We start from the raw sequence: 23,299 nt of genomic DNA on the forward strand, positions 1-23,299 counted from the left end.
TGTTTGTTTTTTCAGAAAATAAAGCAGATACAATCAAAAAAACACTTTAAATGCACAGAAAAGGATACTTATTGTTATATACATCACACTTTAAATGCACAGAAAAGGATACTTATTGTTATATACATCACAGATCAGAGTTGTAGTCAATGCCCCTAGTAATAAAGTAGGAAGAAACACAAATACAGTAAAAGCAGATGAATAAAGTGCAATTTTTTTTGACCTAATACACAAGGATATAGAGAATCTCCAAACTCTGGATCCTACACAGTTTTTTTTTTGTAAAGGGGAGATCACACCTGCTCAACTTGGTCGACTTCTTTGAGTCCATCACCAGAGCTGTGGATGAAGGCAAGATGGTTCATACAGCCTACCTTGATCTGCCCAAGGCCTTTGATACCATTCCCCACTCAGGAATCACAGAAAAACTCACTAAGCTAGGCATCAACCCCTATATCACTAGGTGGTTGCAAACTGGCTCAGAGATAGAACCCACAGTGTGAAAGTAGCTGACTCCAAGTCAGACTGCCGACCAGTCACGAGTGGAGTCTCACAGGGTTTGGTCCTGGGTCCTCTCCTATTTGGTATCTACTTCGCTGAAGTCCAGGCCAACATGAAGGGACTCTGGCTGACAAAGTTCGCAGATGATTGCAAGTTGCGAGCTTACTCCCCCAGTGATGCTGACATCCTACAGAAAGGCCCCAATGAGACCAAAGACTGGTGTCAGAACCATGGCCTTAAGCTCAATAACAAAAAATGTGTCATCATCCCCCTTGGGAAAAACCCGGTTCCCTTGAATTATTACACTGATGGTAGTCCACTGAACACAGAAGTTGTTATAAGAGATCTGGGAACACAGGTTGACAGCAACACCTCATTTGACCACCACATTGCCACTGTGGTCAGAAAGCCTTTCTATGTGGCACATCTCATTACTAAGGGTTTTGCATCCAGGAAGAAAGAGGTCATTGTTTCCCCTCATTAGGCCAATCATACACTACAATGCCCCATTTGGCATGTACATCACTAGACACCTGCAACAACTGGAGTGGCCACAAAAGTACCTCACAAAGAGGATCCTAGGCCTTAAACACTTGTCCTATATGGACAGACTCAAAAAACTCCAACTATTCTCAGTCTCATATCGCCTACTTAGAGGTGATCTCTGCTTGACTTACAAAGCCACGTCTGACCCAGCTCTGTCAGAAATGCTACACCTAAAGAAATCCCAATCCCTCCGCACCACACGCTTCAGAGACCTCAACCTCATTACCACAATCAACAGAACATGCTGGAGGGACAGGTTCATAACTCAAAGACTGCCCATGCTATGGAATAGACTTCCCATACATGTCAACTAGAGCACCTCACTGGCACTCTTCAAGAGAAATCTTGATGAGTGGATGAGAAATAGAAAATTCATCCAGGGTATCACTCCAGTGGCTCTACTCGACAGAGGCACTAGAAAGTAAGGTCGGGTAGCACGATGCCAGGGTAATCCTATGGGCTAGGCTTGTAAAGGCTCCAGAGCCTTTAGCCTAGTACACACCTATGAACCTAAACTTAAAGCTTAGTTAGCAGCAAAGAATAAGTTGAAGACATGAGATAAAGTTCAGAAAGGACTTTGGTCCTCTAGCTTAGTATCTTTGGGTGAAGATAACAGAAATGGGAGCTCAATTTACTGAGTGACTACAAAAAGCTGTTCAATTATCTTTGGTGATAAGTAAAATGGAAAAAAAAAACTAAAGTTCGTGTAGAGGAGAATAGGACCAACTACTAAAGCAGTAAAAGACATATTCAGAATTGGGGAAGATGTGCCTAAATTGATTTTATAAGCTTCAACCACATCAACAGAAATTTTTTGAACAGGGACGAGTTCAGAAAATATTTGACTGGAACTGAATACTTTTATGGACGATTGCCAGGACAAGCTGTTTGCATGTTTCTGCACTATTAAGCCTTAGCACTGTCACTTCAAATACTACTGGTCTGCTTCAGTTGATATCACAACGTTTTAGTGTTTGCAAGATCTTTTTTCTGTTATTTTTTTTTTTCAAGCCTGGTTAAGATTCCTTATTAGCTCTCAAGTTGGCTGCTATCCAAGGGGACTGGCTAACTTTGATTGTTCTCTTTGCAGATGGTAAGAGCTTCAGCTGAAAGATGGAAAGTTACAGAAAGTAAATAAAGATGCGGTGCTGTCATTACATTTGTAAACCGCGGACCAAATTAACTAACTCTGCAAGTAAAAGACTTTCAAAGTTACTATGCACATTAGTTATTACGGATGCTTATGGCTGTTTTATGGCCTTCTCAGACAGTATAACATAAATGGGCAGTGATCACAATTTATTTGGCCGAAGGTACAACTGCTTGACTTTGCTGGGTAAGCAGGTAAGAATTACATTAAGGAAAGAAAGTACAGTTGTGTACCTACCATAAATGTAGATGTTCGAGTGTATTCACTGTTGCAGTCATTACACTTGGGTTATCCTGCTGGCAGGCTACTCGCAGTCGGCCTGAATTCAAAAGTCCTGGTCCGGCGTCGGTTGCTGTCGCCTCTTCCCTGATGTCAGTGCGCCAGGGGAATAAAAGATGCAGCCGACGCCATTTTCTTCAGTTTTTCTTGCCCCAGATGTCAGGTGTCTCCAAAAGGGTAGGCTGTAAAAATTATGATCATAAAAAAGCATGCACATAACCTTCATCTACAAGCAAATACACCACATAGGTTGTATAGAATAGATAGGTACAGATAAGTCCCAGCAAAGAAAAAGGGGGATGGTGGCAGGGTAACCTGGACTGCAACAGTGAATACACTCGAACATCTACATTTAGTAGGTACATAACTGTATTATGTTCATCGTGTTTCACTGTTGCAGTCATTACACTTGGGTTGAATCCCAAAGCTGAGGTTGGGCGGCTGGGCCTAAATACAGTTTGGAGTGGCTATGAGGCCCTGCAGAACTGCAGTGGCAAAGCCTGCTCTGGATTTAGAGTAGAGAGGTAAATGGTAGTGCTTTGTAAAAGTGTGCACTGAAGTCCATGTTGCAGCCTCCAAAATATCCTTGGTTGGTACTCCTCTGAGGAAGGCTGCTGAAGTGGCTGCTGCTCTGGTAGAATGTGGCCTAATGCCCTTGGGCACTGATTTGCCATGTTGTGAATAGCTGAAACGAATGCAGTGGCCTATCCATTTTGAAATAGTCTGCTTTGAAATGGCTTTTCCTTGGGAACCTGCAGCATATGCCACTAAGAATTGCTCAGTTTTTCTGAAGGCTTTAGTCTTGTCCAAGTACAAGCGTAGCTGTTTGTTTATGTCCAAAGTATGCAGAAGTCTCTCCCCCTTATTCTGTGGTTTTGGATAAAAGGTAGGCAAATGTATGGCTTGGTTAAGAGCCACGCTGGACACTACCTTAGGCATAAATGTCGGGTTTGTCCTTAGAGAAACCCTGTCCTGATGGAAAATAATAAAAGGTTCCACAGCCATTAGTGCCTGTAACTCTGAGACTCTTCTTGCTGAAGTTATTGCTAGGAGAAGAGCGGTTTTCTATGACAAGTATTTTATCTCTGCTGTGTTGGCAGGCTCAAAAGGAGGCAGTGTGAGTTTTTCCAAGACAAAATTGAGGTCCCATGTAGGTATTGGAGCTCTCCTTGGAGGTCTTATGTTTTTGGCCCCTCTGAGAAACTGTCTTAGCAGTGGATGAGAAAAAAATAGGTGGGTCCGTATTGTAATGAGCTAAAATGGCACAGGCATGGATCTTAATTGATGAGAAGGATAGGCCTTTGTCCAGCATCTCAGTCAGGTATTGCAAATTCTGAGGAATATTTGGTTCAAGTGAGTCAATTCCCTGTGCTTGGTTCCAGGCATAGAATCTCTTCTATTTGTCTGCATAAGATTTTCTGGTGCTGGGCCTCCTGGCCTCCAAAATAACATCCATAACTGCTTTAGAGAGAGGTGTCTTCTGAATGATTACATTATCCGGCATGCAGCCAGATTTAGGGTTCTGAGTTGGCTGTGTAGGATCTGATTGTTCTGTTGGGTCAGCAAATGAGGTATTAGAGGCAATGTCCAGGCTGGGCCTTGAAACAAGCTCTTCAGGATTGGGTACCAGTGCTGGTGTTGCCAGTCTGGGGCAATCAGTATCATTTTTGGCTTCTCTTGTCTGACTTTTAGGAGTACCTTGGAGAGGAGAGGCAAAGGAGGGAAGGCATACACTGTAAGGGCTTTCCAGCTGAATGAAAGGGCGTCCACTTTCCATGCTTGCTTGTGATAAGTCCGAGTGCAGAATCTGTGTAGCTGGCAGTTGTGAGGGGAAGCAAATAGATCTATGTCTGGGCATCCCCATTTCCCTGTTATCATGTTGAAGATTTGTGGGTCCAGTTTCCACTCGTGAGGATCCATGAGGTTTCTGCTTAGTTCGTCTGCCAAAGTATTTGTCTTTCCTGGCAGGAATTGTGCTTGCAGATGTACTTGATAAGTCAATGCTGTGTTCCACAAAGTCATGGCTTACCTGCAGAGGGGGTAGGAATGTGAGCCCCCTTGCTTGTTTATGTACCACATGACTGTAGTATTGTCTGTCTTTATCAGTAGTTGTCCTGGATGAAGTAAGTCCTTGAAGGCCGTCAGGGCATTTTGTACAGCTATCATCTCTTTTTGATTGATATGAAGATGCATTTGGTTTGTGGGCCATGTGCCCTGAATAAATTTTCCTGCCATGTGCGCCCCCCCAGGCATAATCTGATGCATGTGTTGTTAGTGTTTGCCTGTCAGTGGGTAAGGTGAATGGCTGTCCCTTGTTGTGGTGACAGGCCTGTGCCCACCATTGAAATTCCTGTTGCAGACAGGGAATGAGAGTAATTACTGTTTCCAGGCTGTGGCAATGTTGAGTCCAAACACTTTTTAGATACCACTGTAGTTTCCTCATATGCAGTCTTGCATATGGAATTAGTAGAATGCAGGATGCCATGTAGTCCAGAGCCTGCAGAATTTTTCTTGCAGATAACTGGGTCTTTGCTGCCATGTCTTTGAAGCAAGAAGTTAGATGCCTTTGTTTGTCTGGCATGAGATAAGCCATCTGGGCAGTTGTATTTAAGCTTGCACCCAGGAATATGATCTCTTGAGAGGGTACTAGTTTTGATTTCTTTTCGTTTACTGTGTACCCTAGGCAAATTAGTAATCTTTTTACAAACGCCAGATGCTGTAGTAGAATATCTTTGTACTTTGCCTGAATAAGGCAGTCATCCAAGTAGGGGTATATTTGAATTCCTCTGTCTACAAAATACAATTACTGGTGCCAGGCATTTTGTGAAGACCATGGGCACAGTAGATAAGCCAAAGGGCAGTGCAGAGAATTGGTAGTGTAGTGAGCCAGCTATGAATCTGAGGTATCTTCTGCAAGATTGTCTGATTGGGACATGCAGGTATGCCTCTTTGAGGTCCAAAGTTACAAGCCAAGCCTTCTTGTCCAGCATGGGCAGAAGCTGCTGTAGAGTCAACATTTTGAATTTTGGGACATCCAGAAAAGTATTTAGAATAGACAGGTCCAGAATTGGTCTCTAGGCTTTGTCCTTTCTTGGTACTAAGAAAAGTCTTGAGTAAAATCCTTGTCCCTGCTCTTGGGGTGGCACTGGCTGAATAGCCCCCATGTCCATGAGAGATGAAACTTGTTTTTGTGCCTCTTGCCATTGATTGCGTGGCAGGTCTGGCATGCCTTTTGCCTTTGGAAGGGTGTGAAAGTGGAACCTGTAACCCTGAGAGACTATATTTAAGACCCATTTGTCCTGGGTGATCTTGTGCCAGTTTTGTGAAAAAAGTGCTAGCTTTCCCCCTAAGGGTGCTGCCAAAAAATAAGTGCTTGGCATAGGCAGAGGGAAATCATTGGGACTGTTTTCTATAAGGCTGTGATTTGTCTTCTCTGCTTTTGGAGGTAGAAGCACCCCATTGTTTGGGCCTGTATGAGCCCTGGGGCTGTTGCCTCCCTCTAGGGCGCCTGAATCTGCCTCTTTGTGGTCTGTCTGACACTGGAAAGGACCAATTCTTAGAGGGCCAGTTCCTGCTAAATCTGGGTGGCTGTACCTGTAAGAAATACTTTACAGTCTGCATAAATTTTGCCTTATCCTCCATTTTCTTTAACACCAAACAAAGTATCATGCTGTAATGGAGCATCCTAATTTTGCTTTAACATGATCAGGCAGATTCTGTTCCTATAACCAAGCATGCCTTCTAATAACACAACCTGTAACAGCGGCCCTGCACGAGGCCTCCAGTGAATCATGGCCACATTGCAAAGTATGTTTTCCCACTTGTTCGGCTGCATGCAGTAAATCCTGCAAATCTTTGTTCTCAGAACATTCAGAATTTGTCAACATTTTTTGTTTTAACAAAGACATTAAAGTATTGCTGATATTTGAGCATATGAAACTGACAATTTAAAGCCCTTACAGCCAAGGTAGCAAAAGTGTAAACTTTTTCCCCCATCTGTCCAAAGCCCTAGAATCTCTGTCTGAGGGAACAGGGTTTTTGGCAGAAGGAGCCTTGACCCCTTTGGGACCCTGTGAGATAGTTTCTGGGTCAGCAGCAGGGTTTTTGTAAAGAAATTTATGTGAGTCTGGGACCCTGTAGTATCTGTCCGGCTTAACAGGGGCAGGAGGTAGAGAGTCTGGAGACAGGCCGGACTCTGAAAAAACATCATCTACTATGTCTAGAACAGGGGGAATTGCAAGAGGTCTGTGCTGAGGAAGTAAAAGAAAGTCTCTAAATCTTTTCTTAGAATCGGAATAATCCTGGCTCTCCCAATGGAAATGCTCCCTCATGGTATGCAGGGTTTCCCCAAAAGAATAGTCCTCAGGAGGAGAAGCTGAAGGAATAGAATCTTCAGTATCAGAATCCTCATAGGGAGTTACAGAATATCCCTGACCAGAAGAGGAATCAGAGGAAATGGAAACCTGATCAGAGGAATCATATTCAGTGTCTTGCCTAGGCCTCTTATCAGGAGGGGGATGGGAACCCCTGATCAAAGTAGGTCTTCGGCCATTTTGAGCATCTGTTTCTTAGGCATAGAAGCCTGTCCTGGAGAATGCTGTACTGGTTTCCTTGTCTTTAAAACTGTTTTAGACTTTGTCTTGGATGCTGAAGTAGGCTTTATATAAAGTTGTGTAGGTTTGAAGACACCCTCAGAAGCCGATGCCTGCTCAGTGGCTCCGGACCCATTTGAGGGATTAATTTCCGAAGGGCGAATACCTTGAGTATCCAGAGGCCTAGCTGTCTCCACGTGGAAGTCGGAGGCGGCCTGTGGCTCTGAGGTAGTGGGAGTCAGGGGCTACGAAAGCGCCTCACTGATCACCGGCGAACCGGCGACTGGCCTAGAAGAGGCTTCGTCGTCGGTTTTGGACCTCAGATGCTTGTCCTTGTCTTTATCCTTGCGTTTTTTATGAATTCCGGTCGTTGGTTGTTCCAACTGCATTATGTAGTTAAACCTTCTGCCAAAATAATGAAAAGCAAAATCGTACCGACGCTTAACAGTGCGTTGGTTAAATCTAGCACAAAACCGACAACTAGCAATGTCGTGGTCAGGGCCTAGGCAAGAGTGGAAATCCTTATGAGGCATTTGCTTCCCACAAGAAATACAATTGTTAACTTTTTCTGACATCGGTCTGGAGCAAGAAAAAAGTTTCCCCAATGGGGTACTTAGCTTTACTGAAGACTTCGGATCTGAAATTCGATTTCGAAAATCTCAGGAGTCGGACGACCGGCACTTGCAAACTGCTTTTGCTTCGGGCACCGCGCGGCAAGAAAGACTTTAGAAAATGGCGTTGGCTGCATCTTTTATACCCCTGGCGCACTGATGTCAGGGAAGAGGCGACAGCAACCGACGCCGGACCAGGACTTTGGAATTCAGGCCGACTGCGGGTAGCCTGCCAGCAGGATAACCCAAGTGTAATGACTGCAACAGTGAAACACAATGAACATCACAACATCTATTTTATGGGGGGGGGGGGTTAAATCTGGTAGAGCTCTGTAACACTTGGATTAAATTGAAGAAGTCAGACATCGGAGTTTCCTTTTTAGTGTCAAGTTGCAGTTTAGAATGGTGTCAACACAGATGATCAATTTGCTATCATGGAGTGTAAGCCAGTATTCTTTATAGTGCTGATTCAGGTATTGCTACAGTGACTGATGGGGTCATGAAGTTGGTATATATGACTTTGGGGAATATGTCAGGGCTTGCCTCCTGCTAAAATAATGTAATGCTTCTGGACAGGTTGTAGGGGAAATGCATTCTTTATCAGCTGTGATCAAGCAATGTTTTTACAAACAATTACAGTCATCTCTGCAAATAATAAATACTGAGGTAGTCTTCCAGTACAAATTACTAGGGGTTATAATAGACAACACCATGACGTTCAATCTCCACATATAACAAACAATGAAAAAAAAATATCATAAGTTAAGTGTGCTATACAGAGCCAAGCAATATCTGACTGAAAACAGCCAGATAACATTAGGAGCTACTTAACAGCTACCTCTTGTTTTCACTAACCTCCAGTCCACCTTGACAATTAAAGTAGTGCAACACTATAATAAAATAGCAAAATTTGCTTCCAACAAGCCATCACCACTGTATTGTACTCAAGTAAGCACATTTTTATTGAGCTACCTCAACTCCTCAACTTCAATTTGCATACAGATGAGTCTTTCATGCTGAAAAATACTCCGCCTTGCCCTAAGTGATACACAACAACTCCACCAATATAGCTCTCTGCTCTACTGACAAACATCTCCTGACAATTCACAAAGTGCAGAACAAAGCTCTTTACATCAACTGTATCTCTCAAACTTGGAACTCAATTTCTCCTCCAATTAGACTACTCAACACTATACACATCTCCAAAAATAAATTGAAACTGTTGCAGCTTGACTCCTGGCTATGCTTCTGCTACTTCTCTGGCTAAATTTTTCCTAAACTACCTCTGGACACACAGATGCCAGAGACCGTTCCTTCTCTCTTATTTTTCTGTCTTCTATTTTTACGTCAAAATCCACAAAACTGTATCAAACCTAAAGCACCACTACTTAATGCATCCAATGCTGACTACATTGCTGAAAAGCATATGTGTTATTTCAGAATTCTCTACTTTACTTATCCTCACCTTGTATGTAATGCTGCCATTACAGTATCACTGTAAATAGTTGTCATGGAGCTTTGGATTTTAAAGCTTTTACTGGCTGCTTGAGTGTTCTGTATGTTATATATGTACCAATGTTATTATTTTGTGTAGAGCTTTTCTCCCTGGGCTCCTGCTGAAAAGGGGTATGTATGCCTAGTCAGACTTTCTTGGTAGGCAAATGGAAATAAATAAATAAGCAAACAACAATTGTACTTTGACCACTTGTAAAGGAAAAAGGTAGGGTCACTACATAAATATATAAAGTTTCAGGTATAACACAGAAGATACAAAGTTTAATAAGTGCAATGACAGCATCTGTATCAAAACTAGGTACAGTTACGATTTAACAATGCAAACATTAATAGAAACAAGGTCAGCTGCTACTTCTGCTATCCAAACAACCATAGAAAATTTATAAGATTTCCTGTTTTATGTCACTGCCCAAGGTACTGAGTGCATACTACAATACAGGTAAGTAGTAATCTACCAGATTCCCACTGGTAAACCAGAAAGAAGTCATAGGTATGCAATATGACACAAGGACACCCTTCTACTGCACAATCGTTTACATCATTAGTACTCAGTGCGTCTATGAAATAAAGTGAGTAGATACTGAATATACACCATTTCCAACTCAGCAAGCTCCTCGTGGTCCTGCAGAGTGGTGCTAGCAGCAGAGAGATGAAAAAGAGTGACTGCTACCAGATTATAAGTACCTGTTACTGCCTTTACCTTTACGACTGTCTATTGTCGCCGAAAAGTGAGTAAAAACTGCTCTTTTACTAGATTTAAGCTTGTTTTTTGCATTTAAGTTATACATGCACTAAGTTTGTCTTTTTGTTGATTTAACTGTTGAGGTTGCCCACTCAAGTGCGCTAGCCTGTGTAAAGTATTTTCTGTGCATTCTCTGTTGCCCGTTTAAAAAAAAAAAGAAAAAAAAACAAAAAAAAAATCCTTGTTTTCCCGCCTTTCCTGAGCTAGAATAGTCCCTAATATAGGTATTGCTGTATTCTGGACTTTATAATAGTTCCTGTGTTGCCCATTTCCTTACTTGGATAGAAGGAAGCTTCTTTGTTCACCAGTGGGAGTGGGGAGCTTTGAGCAGCCTATCTGTCCCTGGAGGAGTGACCTCAGCACAAGATCTTGTTGTTTATTGGCAGTTTTGGGCTAATTCCTAGGTCTTTCAAGTCCCCTGTTTAAAAACCCGCTTTGGTGCGGCTTTGCACGCAGCATCGGGCAGTGCCGCTTAATCAGGTTTAAACTATTACCGGCTCCACAAAGTCTGCTCTTCACTTTTTCCCTTGGAACTGATCTGTATCTCAAAAGAAGCACTCTATTCTCACTTTATAGCCTCTCACTTGCACTTACAAGAAACTTAAAGCACTAAATCCTCTCTTATACTCTTCTAAATACTTAACTGATCCTCCTTGATCAGTCAAAAGTAAAATCATAAATATACTGGCATGTCCAAAGGTCAGTTTCATGTGTACTCTCCAGTCCAGCTGGTAAATATGGGAATCTTAAGGCAGTGTTACAACTGCCTTATGTACACAGATAACCCTCTCCTCCTCCAAACAAGCTCAAATATATGTGAGAGATGCAACTATATTGCCAAACTGGAGGTTGAGCTCTCTCAACCCATGACTGGCACAGTCAATCAGGAGAAGTAGGTAACAGCACACATCACAAATCCAGTCTCACATAGACCTATAGCAAAAACAAACCAAACACATAAACACACAAAAACATACTCGGAGGCTCTAAATAAAAATCTGCCTAAGCAGCAGAGACCTCCAAAGCAGACACCCAAACAACTGCTACCCCACAACAATACCCACGTATCACAGTCAACAAAGTCAAGTGTGCCACACAGTCACAACCCTTAAGGCTAAACAACACACCAAATACACTTGTAATAGGTAACTCTATAGTCAGACACACTGACGTCCTACTCACCAGGCTGAACAAGGAGAAGGTCACTGTAAGCTGTCTGTCGGGTGTCAGGATCCACCACATAACACAAGCACTCAGGTCACTCCAAAGCAGGTACAAATATGACTCCGTCATTGTCCATGCTGGTGTGAATGACCTGAGACGTACCTCCCTGGACTACATGAAAAGAGACATAGAGGAGCTCTCTGATCATGTAGCCCAGGCTGGTATGACCCTGACCTTGAGTAGCATCTTACCCTCACCAAGAATGATGCTACAGTATAAAGACAAAATGATAAGTTTTAACAATTGGTTAAAATATTGGTGTCATTCAAAGGGGATCCAGTGTATGTCAGCCTGGGATGACATGCTCGACAAGCCACTTTGCTTCACTAGGGACGGCTTGCACCTGTCACCCCTGGGCTTTCGAATACTGGCTAAGGCCCTTGCCACCCCCATAGTGCCTTTTTTAGGCAAGGCTCAAAAGACAAACCCACCTCCATAGATAATACAGGAAAAAAGAAACTAGGGGTAATGCTGCTCAACGCCAGAAGTCTAAACCTCAAAATCCATGCACTCGAGACTCTCCTCAGTATGGAGAACATCAACGTCTGTGCAGTAACAGAGACCTGGTTCAAGGCTCCCGAAAGCACCCCAGCACTACCAGGTTATACTTCATACCATGCCTTTTGGCCACAAAACTCGGACCGAACCACAAAAGGAGGGGGAGTATCCATATACATCACAAATACCCACACCTCCAGGTTAGTAGCACTGCACAAAGCAATGGAAACCATCCACGTGCAACTTACTATGGGCAAAACTGCCTTTCAGTTTATAGCCTGCTAAAGACCACCTTCCCAAACTCAGGAATCCCACTCGGCCTTCCTGAAAACACTGGAGAACAAGAAGGTCTCCCCAAACACCATCATATTGGGTGATTTCAACTACCCAAACATTGACTGGGTTAACCACTCAAGCCCACACACCCTCGCCCAACGGTTTCTAGAATTTATACACTCAAATACTATGGAACAACTGGTCACCACCCCCACAAGAGGGGAAAACATACTGGACCTGGTCATCACAAACATAGGGACTCTATGTTCCACACCTGAGGTATACCCCTCACTGGTAAGGTCAGACCAGAAATTAATCTCACTGGACATCCATATCCCATCCCCACCCCCAGCCAAGGTAATCACAGTGAAGAACTTCTCAAAAGCCAACTTCACACTTCTCAAAACTGAGGTGGTATCCTTCAAAGCCCCTGGGCCAGAGGTAAACATGGCTCAAACTGCAGAATCCTTCACAAACGCATTCTATGGACACCTACAAGAATGTATGGATCATGCCATCCCAAATAAAACCAAGACTCACTCCTCCAAAGGCAGGAGACCTGTCTGGTGGACCCCGGCCATAAATAAGCTATACAACAAAAGGAGGAAGCTACCACATGATAAAGCAAAATCCCAAAAAGGGCAGGCATCTCTGATCAGTACGAGCAAGAAGCTACGATCCCTCATAAAATCATCTAAGGTCAGCTTCGAAAGAAAAATTGCACAAGATACTAAGGACAATCACAAGGCCTTCTTTAGTTATGTCAGGAACCTGGGAGGCAACGCCCAGATATGCTCAGAGTTAGTGCAAAATGACAAAAAATACACTGAACCAACAGACATTGCCAACATCCTGGCAGACAGATTCAGTGCAAATTTCTCCCTCCCATCCCCCCCAAAAGAGCAAATCCCCATCCCAACAGAGTGTAACCTCCCAGACATCACAGATGATCAGGTGAGAGCTGCCCTCTCCAAAGCAAAAAACACAGCATCAATGGGACCGGACGGTGTCCCGGGATGCGTCTTACACGAGCTACAAGATGAACTTAACCCTCACATTAAGTCACTGTTCAAGCTCAGCCTTACCACAGGATATGTACCCAAGGAATGGCGTACAGCAACGGTGGTCCCGCTCCACAAGGGAGGTGCCACAATGGACCCCAGAAACTATCGCCCTATAAGCCTGACTAGCCTGGTCTGCAAAGCTATGGAGCGTATCATCATGGAACTCAAAAACAATGATATCAGAAACCTTCAGACACTGGATCCTACCCAGTTCGGCTTTGTTAAAGGCAGATCTTGCCTCTTGAACCTGGTCGACTTCTTTGAAACAGTTACCAGGGCCATAGACGAAGGGAAAGTAGTCCACACAGCCTATCTGGACCTTGCAAAAGCCTTCAACACAATACCCCACTCAGGTATCATAAATAAGCTCACTAGCTTAAATATCAACCCCTATGTCACAAGATGGGTTGCAAACTGGCTCAGTGATAGAACCCACACGGTCAGAATTGCAGGTGCCTTGTCAGACTCCAAACCAGTTACAAGTGGAGTTCCACAAGGTTCAGTCCTGGAACCTCTCTTGTTCGGTATTTATTTCTCTGAGGTACAGGCAAACACGGGAGGACTATGGCTGACCAAGTTCGCAGATGACTGCAAACTGGATGCCATAATAGACTCTCCGGCTGACACAAGCATACTCCAGAAGGGTCTCACAGAGACAGATAACTGGTGCCAAAGTCATGGCCTGAAGCTAAATGCTAAAAAATGCATAGTCATCCCCTTTGGGAAAAACAAAGTGCACACAGACTACAACATAGGAGGTAACACATTAAGTATGGAGGAAGTAATTAGGGATTTGGGGACCAAAGTAGACAGTAATCTCTCCTTTGACAATCACATTGCCAAAGTGGTTAGAAAGACCTTCTATATAGCCCACCTCATCACGAAAGGTTTCACATCTAGATCAAGAGAGGTCTTTGTGCCACTCTATTCATCACTCATCAGGCCCATAATTGAGTACAATGCCCCATTCGGGATGTACCTTACCCGACACCTGCAGCAACTGGAAAGACCCCAAAAGTACCTCACCAGGAGGATAAAGGGACTCAAACAGATGCCCTATGCAGTTAGGCTAAAGAAACTCCAGCTCTACTCAGTTGCTTACCGCCTACTCAGAGGCGATCTGTGCCTGACATATAAAGCCATGTCCAACCCTGAATTAATGGACATGCTCCACCTCAAGAAATCCAAATCTCTTAGAGCTACACGTTCTAAATTTATTTTATTTATTTTATTTTACATTTGTTGACCGGGCTAGTCCAGCTGGATATATGTCCATTTTCAGTGGAGGCCCGGGGAGAAAAGCTCCAACGATATTACAAATAATTAAAGACTTAACCTGAGCACAGAAATTAATATGACATGCTGGAGGGACAGATTCATATCCCAGAGACTCCCATGACTCTGGAACAAAATCCCAGTCCAGGTTAGGCAGAGCCCCTCACTGACCCTCTTCAAGAGAAATCTTGATGAGTGGATGGGAGATCGAAAGTATACCCCCGGGATCTCTTCTGGGTCCCTGCTAGACAGAGGCACAATAAACTAACCGTAAAGGAACTATATTCTGTGACCTACTATTCATAGGCACAGTTTACAAATCTAAAAGGGTGGCGAAAGCCAAACACACTCTGGCTAGGCTAATAAATGCCCTAGGGCAGATAGCCTAGTATCAACCTATGAACATATATAGGGTTTTGTCTCATCTGAGCTTATTTCTACACTCTAACAATGAATAATTATAAATACACACTCTTCTACACAAATTTATAGCAAAAATAATCCTGCCACTTATTTATTAATGATGCCAATATGCCTGTGCTGGAAGCATAAATACTGGTATCTTGCAAGCCCCGAGCTATTCACATAATGTCAATTCTGTTTAGTAGTTGGCAGTATAGGAGGAAGAATCAGAAAAACTAGTAGTGTTCAGTTTAGCTTCACCAGAGTGAGCTAACCTGCTCATCTGAATAAGAGAGTATGAACTGGTTATGGGGATATAGAAAAACATATCAAAGCTGTAGAAAGAACAAGGGGGATTTTCCAGGTAGTACATTCACCACTAGAATTGAAGACCTGCAAAGACCCTGGGTCACAATTTTATGCTGCTAATGCAAGAAAAAAGGAGTAAAAAGTTGCAAGTGTCAGGTCCTGGAGATGCCTAAAGGTAAAGCTGGTCGGGATTCTGCTCATTCCTGGTTAAAATAAAACACCTGGATATACTAGAGTTGTTTACGCTACATTTCCCTGTTCTTAAATGCTCACAGTGCCTTTTTTTTTTTAAATCAGAGTTGGCCAGCCAATAAGAAATTATGAAGCTCACAGAAAGAATTTAGAAAGAGGTAACTTTAAAAATGGGATACCAGATTGCAAAATTCACTCCACTATTATGGAAAGGAGTACTGAAAACAGATAATACAAAGGGTCACTAGGGCTTCAACTGCATTAACACTTCTCCCTTTATCAAATTTTCTATTATTATGCATGTCCAGTTCTCTTCCCACTGTAGTTAATGTAACTCCCTTGTCTCCTCACCTAGGCCTCCCTAACAATGAATTTGACTAACTGCAGCTGATGCAATGTTCTGCTGCCTGGTTACTTACAGATCAGATCCTTTTAGGTAATTTCCTTAACTTGGTTTTACAGAGGTTGCACTGCTGTTTTAGTATCAATTTTACCACTGATTTGCTTTTACTATTTTACTGCAAACTTGGTTAAGAGCACCTTAATAAACTTGAAATTAAGATCTGACCTTTAAGACATACTAGGATCCTTCAATTTGGCTGCATTATTACATCCATTTTAAAAACATTAGCTTCTGCTACTACAATGCAGTAAAATCACACAGCATTACCAGATGGTGAGAAAAACCTACACTGCTACAAGTACTGTACCATATTCCAGGTCTAGCAGACAGGTCTGGCACACATTTTTTAACTTGCTACATGTCTGACACACTTCTGTCTTCTTGAATCGCATTCGTACTCCTGGACACCACCTGAACACTGTGAAAGGCCTGGCACAAATCTGAGGAGAGAAAAGAAAGCTTACTTAGGAATTTCAGAATATCAACAAGCACATAATATAATGCAATAACAGCCTCTGTATAAATTACAATGGTAAAAGTCCAAGACTTTTTTTTAAATACCAGTTCAATTTCCTAACAGTCATCAATCGGTATGGATCAAATAAAATCTACCTCTTCATTCTAATGCAATTAATCTCTTTAATGCAGAACACTTTTTTAAATTTTCTAAAGTCACATCGATGTTCAGTTTCATAGCACACCTCCTCCAGATGATCGGTAAGCCACTCTGCTCCATACTGTGACTCAGCCAGCCTACAGTCATAATGGGGGGGGGGCTTTTAAGAATGGTCAAGCTATATGCTAAACAACAAATAAAATGCTATTTTTTCTGCACTGCATTTAAGTTTGTACTTAGAGGGGTTTGGAATATATGTGGTACTTTGGATGTGTACTTATTTTATTATTTTTTTAAGCCTAGAGTCATTTTGGAGGATGCAAAGAGCTGCATAGACTCAAGGCAATCAACCTTGGGCAGGATGCCATTTTACGTACACACACACACATATATATATATATATATATATACATACACACACATATGTACACACACACACATATATATATATATATATATATATATATATATATATATACATATATATACACACACACAATCACACACAGACATACCTAGCGACAATTTCTGGACATAAACAGATACCTACCTGCAGGTCTTTCAGTCTGGAATACTTCAGACTTAGCCACACCATCACCACCACCACGGCATTGATGATGCAGTAGGAACTATTTTCTGGACCTGTCCAAGGCCTTTGATACAATTCGCCACCAAAACTCAAACATGAACAGCTATAAGACTAAATACTTACTCTATCCACTGGTTCTATAGTTATTTAACAGGGAGAAGAGGCTATAAAATGGCAGAATGAATGCTCTACCTTCCTACTCATATTGTTCAGAGTGCCCCCAAGGCCCCGTGCTATACCCCCTCCTACTGAACCCATTTATCAATGACCTCTACTTAGCATTCATGCACACAAATACTGGGCAACATGCTGATGAAGAGTTGTATGAAAGGTTGGACACTAAGGAGGGAGAAAAGGACATGTACCGATTGGCTAGACAGAGGGACCGAGCTAGGAAAGATGTGCAGCAGGTAAAGGTGATAAAGGATAATGAGTGAAACATACTTACAAACGAGTAGTGTGTGTTGAGCAGCTGGAAAGAGTACTTTGAGGGGTTGATGAATGAAGAGAATGAGAGGGAGAGAAGGCTGGATAATGTGGGGATAGTGAATCATGAAGTGCAATGGATTAGCAAGGAGGAAGTAAGTATAGCTATGAAGAGGATGAAGAACGGAAAGGCTGTTGGTCCAGATGACATACCTGTGGAAGCATGGAGGTGTTTAGGTGAAATGGCAGTGGAGTTTTTAACCAGATTGTTTAATGAAAGTTTGGAAAGTGAAAGGATGCCTGAAGAATGGAGAAAAACTGTTTTGGTACACATTTTTAAGAATAAGGGTTATATGCAGAGCTGTAGTAACTACAGAGGGATTAAATTGATCAGTCACAGCATGACGTTATGGGAAAGAGTAGTGGAAGCTAGGTTAAGAAGGGACATGATGATTAGTGATCAGCAGTATGGTTTCATGCTGGGAAAGAGCACTACAGATGCAATGTTTGCTCTGAGAGTGTTGATGGAGAAGTACAGAAAAGGTCAGGAGGAGTTGTTTTTGTAGACTTAGAGAAAGCATACGACAGGGTGCCTAGATAGGAGTTGTGGTATTGTATGAGGAAGTTGGGAGTGTCACAGAAGTATGTAAGAGTGGTACAGGATATGTACAAGGGTAGTGTGACAACGGTGAGGTCTGCAGTGGGAGTGACGGATGCTTTTAAGGTGGAGGTGGAATTACATCAAGGATCAGCTCTGAGCCCTTTTTTATTTGCAATGGTGATGGACAGGTTGACAGACGAGATCAGACAGGAGGCCCCGTGGACTATGATGTTTGCAGATGACATTGTGATCTGTAGTGAGAGTAGGGAACAGGTGGAGGAGACCCTGGAGAGATGGAGGTATGCACTAGAGAGAAGAGGAATGAAGGTCAGCAGGACTAAGATAGAATATATGTGTGTGAATGAGAGGGAGGATAGAGGGAAAGGTGAGGATGCAAGGAGTAGAGGTGGCGAAGGTGGATGAGTTTAAATACTTGGGATCAATAGTTCAAAGTAATGATGAGTGCGGAAGAGAGGTGAAGAAGAGAGTACAAGCAGGGTGGAGTGGGTGGAGAAGAGTGTCACGAGTGATTTGTGACAGACGAGTACCAGTAAGAGTGAATGAGAAGGTTTACAAGAGGGTAGTGAGACCAGCTATGTTATATGGGTTGGAGACAGTGGCATTGACAAAAAGGCAGGAATTAGAGCTGGATGTGGCAGAGTTAAAGATATTAAGACTTGCACTGGGTGTGACGAGGGTGGACAGGATTAGGAATAAGTATATTAGGGGATCAGCCCAGGTTGAAAAGTTTGGAGACAAAGCCAGAGAGGCAAGATTACGTTGGTTTGGACATGTGCTGAGGAGGGGTGCTGAGTATACTGGGAAAAAAGATGCTAAGGATGAAGCTACCAGGTAACAGGAAAAGAGGAAGGCCTAAGATAAGGTTTATGGATGTGGTGAGAGAGGACATGCAGGTGGTTGGTGTGAGAGCAAGATGCAGAGGACAGAAAGAAATGGAAACGGATGATCCGCTGTGGTGACCCCTAACGGTAACGGCCAAAAGAAGATGATGATGATGCTGATGACTGTACATTAACATGTTCAGCAAAAACCCTAGAATCCCTAACTCAGACAGACATCCTTCAAATCAGTTAAGAACTGGCTCGAAAATTCCCACCTTCTCCTCAATCACAAAAAACAACATTTATGTTATTTACCCCAATGGCAAAGCATGTTCATTCACCACAGCTTCCAAAAACAATCTTCTAATGGACAAAATGCACCACATGAAGCTACTAGGTGTTATCATTGATAACCAACTAAAATTCAATGAGCATACTGTGCAAGCCATAGGGGAAAAAAAACTGGGCAGTCTCTACAGAACAAAGCCATTCCTCATGGACATAGTAAGAGTAAGCATTGCTACAGCCTACTTACTTACTACACTGTCATATGCAGCAGCTGTTTTTAAACAATGCCAAACTAACCTAAAAAGTCCAACAACGCTACAACAAAATAGCTAAGTTTGCCACTGATATGCCAAGTACAGCACACTATTGCCTGGCACTTAATTATAATGGCTTGAGCTTCTACATCTTCTCAACTCTTCTCAACTAGCAGTAATCCACAATCAAACATAGACACCAGAACTATATCCAAGCCTGCAGAATATCACCCAGCACTGTTCCCCAAGTAAGACTATGCTCTCCTCTGACAAATCTCTGCTTACGATCAAAAAAGCTAAAAACAAAAACAGGAGACTCGCTGTATTAAAACTGTGTCTCTAAACTCTGGAACTCTATTCCAGCATACTCAAGGCAGACAGAGAACCTAAATCCCCTCAAATCAGAACTCAAACAATACCTCACACAAGCCTGGCTATGCCCCCTGTGACACTCCAGGATATTTAACTAAAAACTCTCCTTCTCTCTCCTCTACAATAGTATGCACAATTACTTAAAACATCTTACTCTCTCACCTTTCCCCCACTCATACATACATTTTTCTTTTGCTCTTTCAGACCCGATAGCTTCACAATATGCCACTGCATCTATGTGCCTAAACGGATCTACTTTCATTTACTGAAAGCCCAGAATGTCGAACATTACTTTTGTTAAACGAAAATAACAAAACTGAAAACCCCGAACAGCATAGTTTTTCCCTGGGCAAGTAAACACTTGCCCAAAACTACACAAAAACACACTGTATTGTCTGAAACCCACCTAAGTGGGGGGATGTGCCCCCCCCACACCACCCCTAACTATATGTACCAACTCCAGGATCGCACTACAGTAGGGAAAAAGGCATATTTCCCCACACTGGGCAAGTGTGAAATAAATAAAATAAAATAAAATACATGTGGCAGAAAAATAGATTCCTCAGAGGAGGCCCATGTGGCCACATGCAAATTTTGCAAAAAAGACATCACAGCTCGAAATCAAACCAAACCACAAAACACTGAGGCAGGTTTGTTCTGAAATTTGGAAGGAAGAATGAAGCCCCACTGTTCTGAAAGATGAAACACCAAAGCCACTAATGAAAACATTCCCCATTCCCGTGCCACCCACCATCACCAATCATTAAACACATATAAATTCTGGAGAAAGCAATTACATGGACTCTGATGAGGGCTGTAAAACTGTGACTCGAAGTTTCAGTGCTGCTGAACAGTTCAGAAAAGAGGAATTCAAATTTTCAACCTCCGTAAAGCCACTCAGTTTGCATCTCTGTCATCTGGTTATAATCATTTTCTAATCAGGCAACTTTCGATAGTTCAAGGCCAAAAGCATAGACAACCCCAGCAGCCACTTATTTAGTTATGTTCTGTGTTTCAAACAAGTAAGATGTTCCCAATATAAACTTTCATACTAGTGGAGAGTGACTCAAGTGGTCAGAGGAGCAGTAGACATTACCATTTCCCTGACTGCTACCGAGCTCATCCAGTTTCAACTTGTGATATCTACTTACAGTAGAAACAATTTCATTATGGATATTTTAAGTATACAGAACTCGTTTCTAACACTAAAAATGCTGATGTGCAGTCAGGTTGCAGCAGAAAGGACAAGCTCGACAGAAGACAGAATGTTTCCTCAAGGGGCAGTGCTCAGAAGCCATATTCATAGCATGTTACTACAGCCAGCTTTAGTTGAGATAAATTTTGAATAAATATCAAAATAAAACAAGAATAGAATTTAGAGTTAAAAAAACATCTACCACTGTTAGGAAAAATTTCAGAACAAATTATAAATTAAAAAAGTAAGTATAATCAACTTGATTCATGCAAGTCTATGTCAGAAAAACAGCCAGAATTTTGCAATGGCTCAATAAATGTGTTTAAAAGCTGCACTTACTTTGCATTCTTTGCCATATTTTTCTTTGGTCTGTAACAAAAAAATAAATAAATAAAGCAGCAAATTAGTGGTGGATGCTTCTTTACACCAATCCAACAACAAGTGCAAACAAATACAGTGGCCTGTATGTCTTGATATGATGACAATGGTGCATGTTCTACTACTTGCCCAGATACTAAACAGCTACCTGAGGGTGACTGCTTCTATAAAGGATGGACGTCTGTTCTTTGCACACATGACAAGTAAATGGGATGTAGCACCACAACAACCACCACTGCAGACTGTTCTCGTCCTAGAAATCATTCCAACATATGACTGGGGCATATGCACAAATGCAATGGAGGCTACACAGATGTGCACATTCAAATGCTGGTTTGGTCACTGTACGAGGACAGTCCTAGAAGTGATTATATGTGAAAATGGGCCAGGAAGTGGCAGCCACACTGGTAAGATGGAGAGGAAACAAAACTGCAAAAGGAAAACTATTCTTGAAGGGCTGTCAAGCTTCATCATGAGCCAAATGTTAGATCTGCAGCACTTACTCCACAAAAATTTTCCACAAGAGGGATGCAGACTCTGCAACCACAGTCCTCCATCTCCATCTGGTCCTTACATTAAAAAAAACTGCCATGTGAATGAAGGTTGTCAGCTTTTCAAAATGGAATCCTGTCAGGCCAAACGACAGGCATCCGCACTGCCAACTGTGAAATGGCCTTAAAGATCACGTGCAATAAAACCTGAAGCTGATTCTGTTCTCTAGGCCAGCAAACATATTAAAAAAATTTTTTTGGATAGCACTGGTCCCAGAAGGGAATCCCTTGCAGTACCCGAATATTTGTCTCATTTACTCCTGGCACCGTCTACCCCAAAACAACCTTGTGTGTCCTACCATGCAGCATCTAGATCCCCTTTTAAAGTCCCCTCTATTTTTTCCAAAAGATTACTAACTAAATACAAAAAGGTTGATGAAGGACAGACAGGCCACATCTATAGGTCTTCATGTGAAGTTCCCCTGTAAACAAACAAAACATTGGCTCAAGCTTAAATGGTCTTTATAGTAAAAAAAACATTTTTGTTGTTTTCCAGAAAACTGCTATTCTGCAATGAAGTAATAAAGGTTTCCTTACGATTCCCCCCAAGACTTCTTCGGCACTGTTGATATACAAACAGAAAGCAGAGGGTAGCCTCTGCCCTACTGAGCTGGGAGTTGCCGGTTAAAGGCTTACTGTGCCAGCTTATTTAAACTGATTTTTTTTTTCCTGAAATTGTTGCACTTTGTTTGCTGTAGCATTAACTAGATTAAAACCTGCTGAATATAGTTCTGCTTGTATAACTTGGGCACTAAACCAGGCCATCTTTTATTGGAGAGGGTTCCCCTGCACCCTAGTAACAGGAGCGTGCAGTTAGAACTCATCTGATTGAAAGTTGCTGGAAGACTTCTCAGTTTTGAGCTTTTTTTGGTTAATTCGTTTATATCAGTTTGCTACATAAGCACTGTGTTTGTGGGGGGTTTGTGCTTGTTTGCACATCGTTCACTGCCGAGCAGCAGTGGGCACCATTGGCGGTTATAGACACAAACACTTCTGCCTGCAAATTTTCCCTTAGTACTCTGCTGGTGCACCATCTGTGAGTTCTTGCAACTGTGATACATTCAGCAAAGCTCCTGAGGTACCGACACAGATCCTACCAACTATCCCTTCATATTTTTTGTCCACTTCTCCTGTCCTCTACTTTACCTGGTCCTTCCTGTCCTCTCCCTATTTTCTGACCACATCAACTTACCTAGCATTACGGACGGGCAATTTTCCATGGTTTCTCCTGCCAGCCTGGTCGACATGGGCATCCTGAGGCAATGTAGCAGTTGCTTCATGTACACTGACAATCCACATCTTCTAGTCCACACAAATTCATTATGTGACAGATGCATTTATATCAAGAACCTAGAATCCAGGCGCTCTCACTCACCAGTCAGTTCATCTGATACTAAGCAGGTTGTCAGCATGTACACCTAACCTCCTGTACCTACCAAGCTCATAACACACAAACCTACATATGTGGAGATCCTTATCAAAAGCTTACCTAAACATCAGAGACCTGCCAAATACAAACACAAGCACAATTCATATAATACACCTCTGCAGAACATAGTACACAACACTCACCAGTCAAGCCCCTAAGGCATAACACAAAAACAAACA

At 42.4% G+C, this 23,299-nt stretch overlaps 1 protein-coding gene across 1 annotated transcript in view; it reads right to left on the bottom strand.

The window, feature by feature from the left end:
* The window catches only part of RBM22 (RNA binding motif protein 22), a 770,819-nt gene that overhangs the window by 544,057 nt on the left and 203,463 nt on the right, over window positions 1-23,299 (bottom strand). Inside the window, exons 3-4 of the mRNA XM_044069395.1 lie at window positions 21,102-21,131; window positions 15,887-16,019 (exon numbers count right to left, since the gene is read on the bottom strand). Of these exons, the coding sequence (XP_043925330.1) occupies window positions 15,887-16,019; window positions 21,102-21,131 (163 nt within the window). The remainder of the gene's footprint in view (window positions 1-15,886; window positions 16,020-21,101; window positions 21,132-23,299) is intronic.

The sequence above is a fragment of the Protopterus annectens genome, chromosome 4.part0, assembly GCF_019279795.1.
Source record: "Protopterus annectens isolate FY-2018-M chromosome 4.part0, PAN1.0, whole genome shotgun sequence".
Lineage (NCBI taxonomy): Eukaryota > Metazoa > Chordata > Ceratodontiformes > Protopteridae > Protopterus > Protopterus annectens.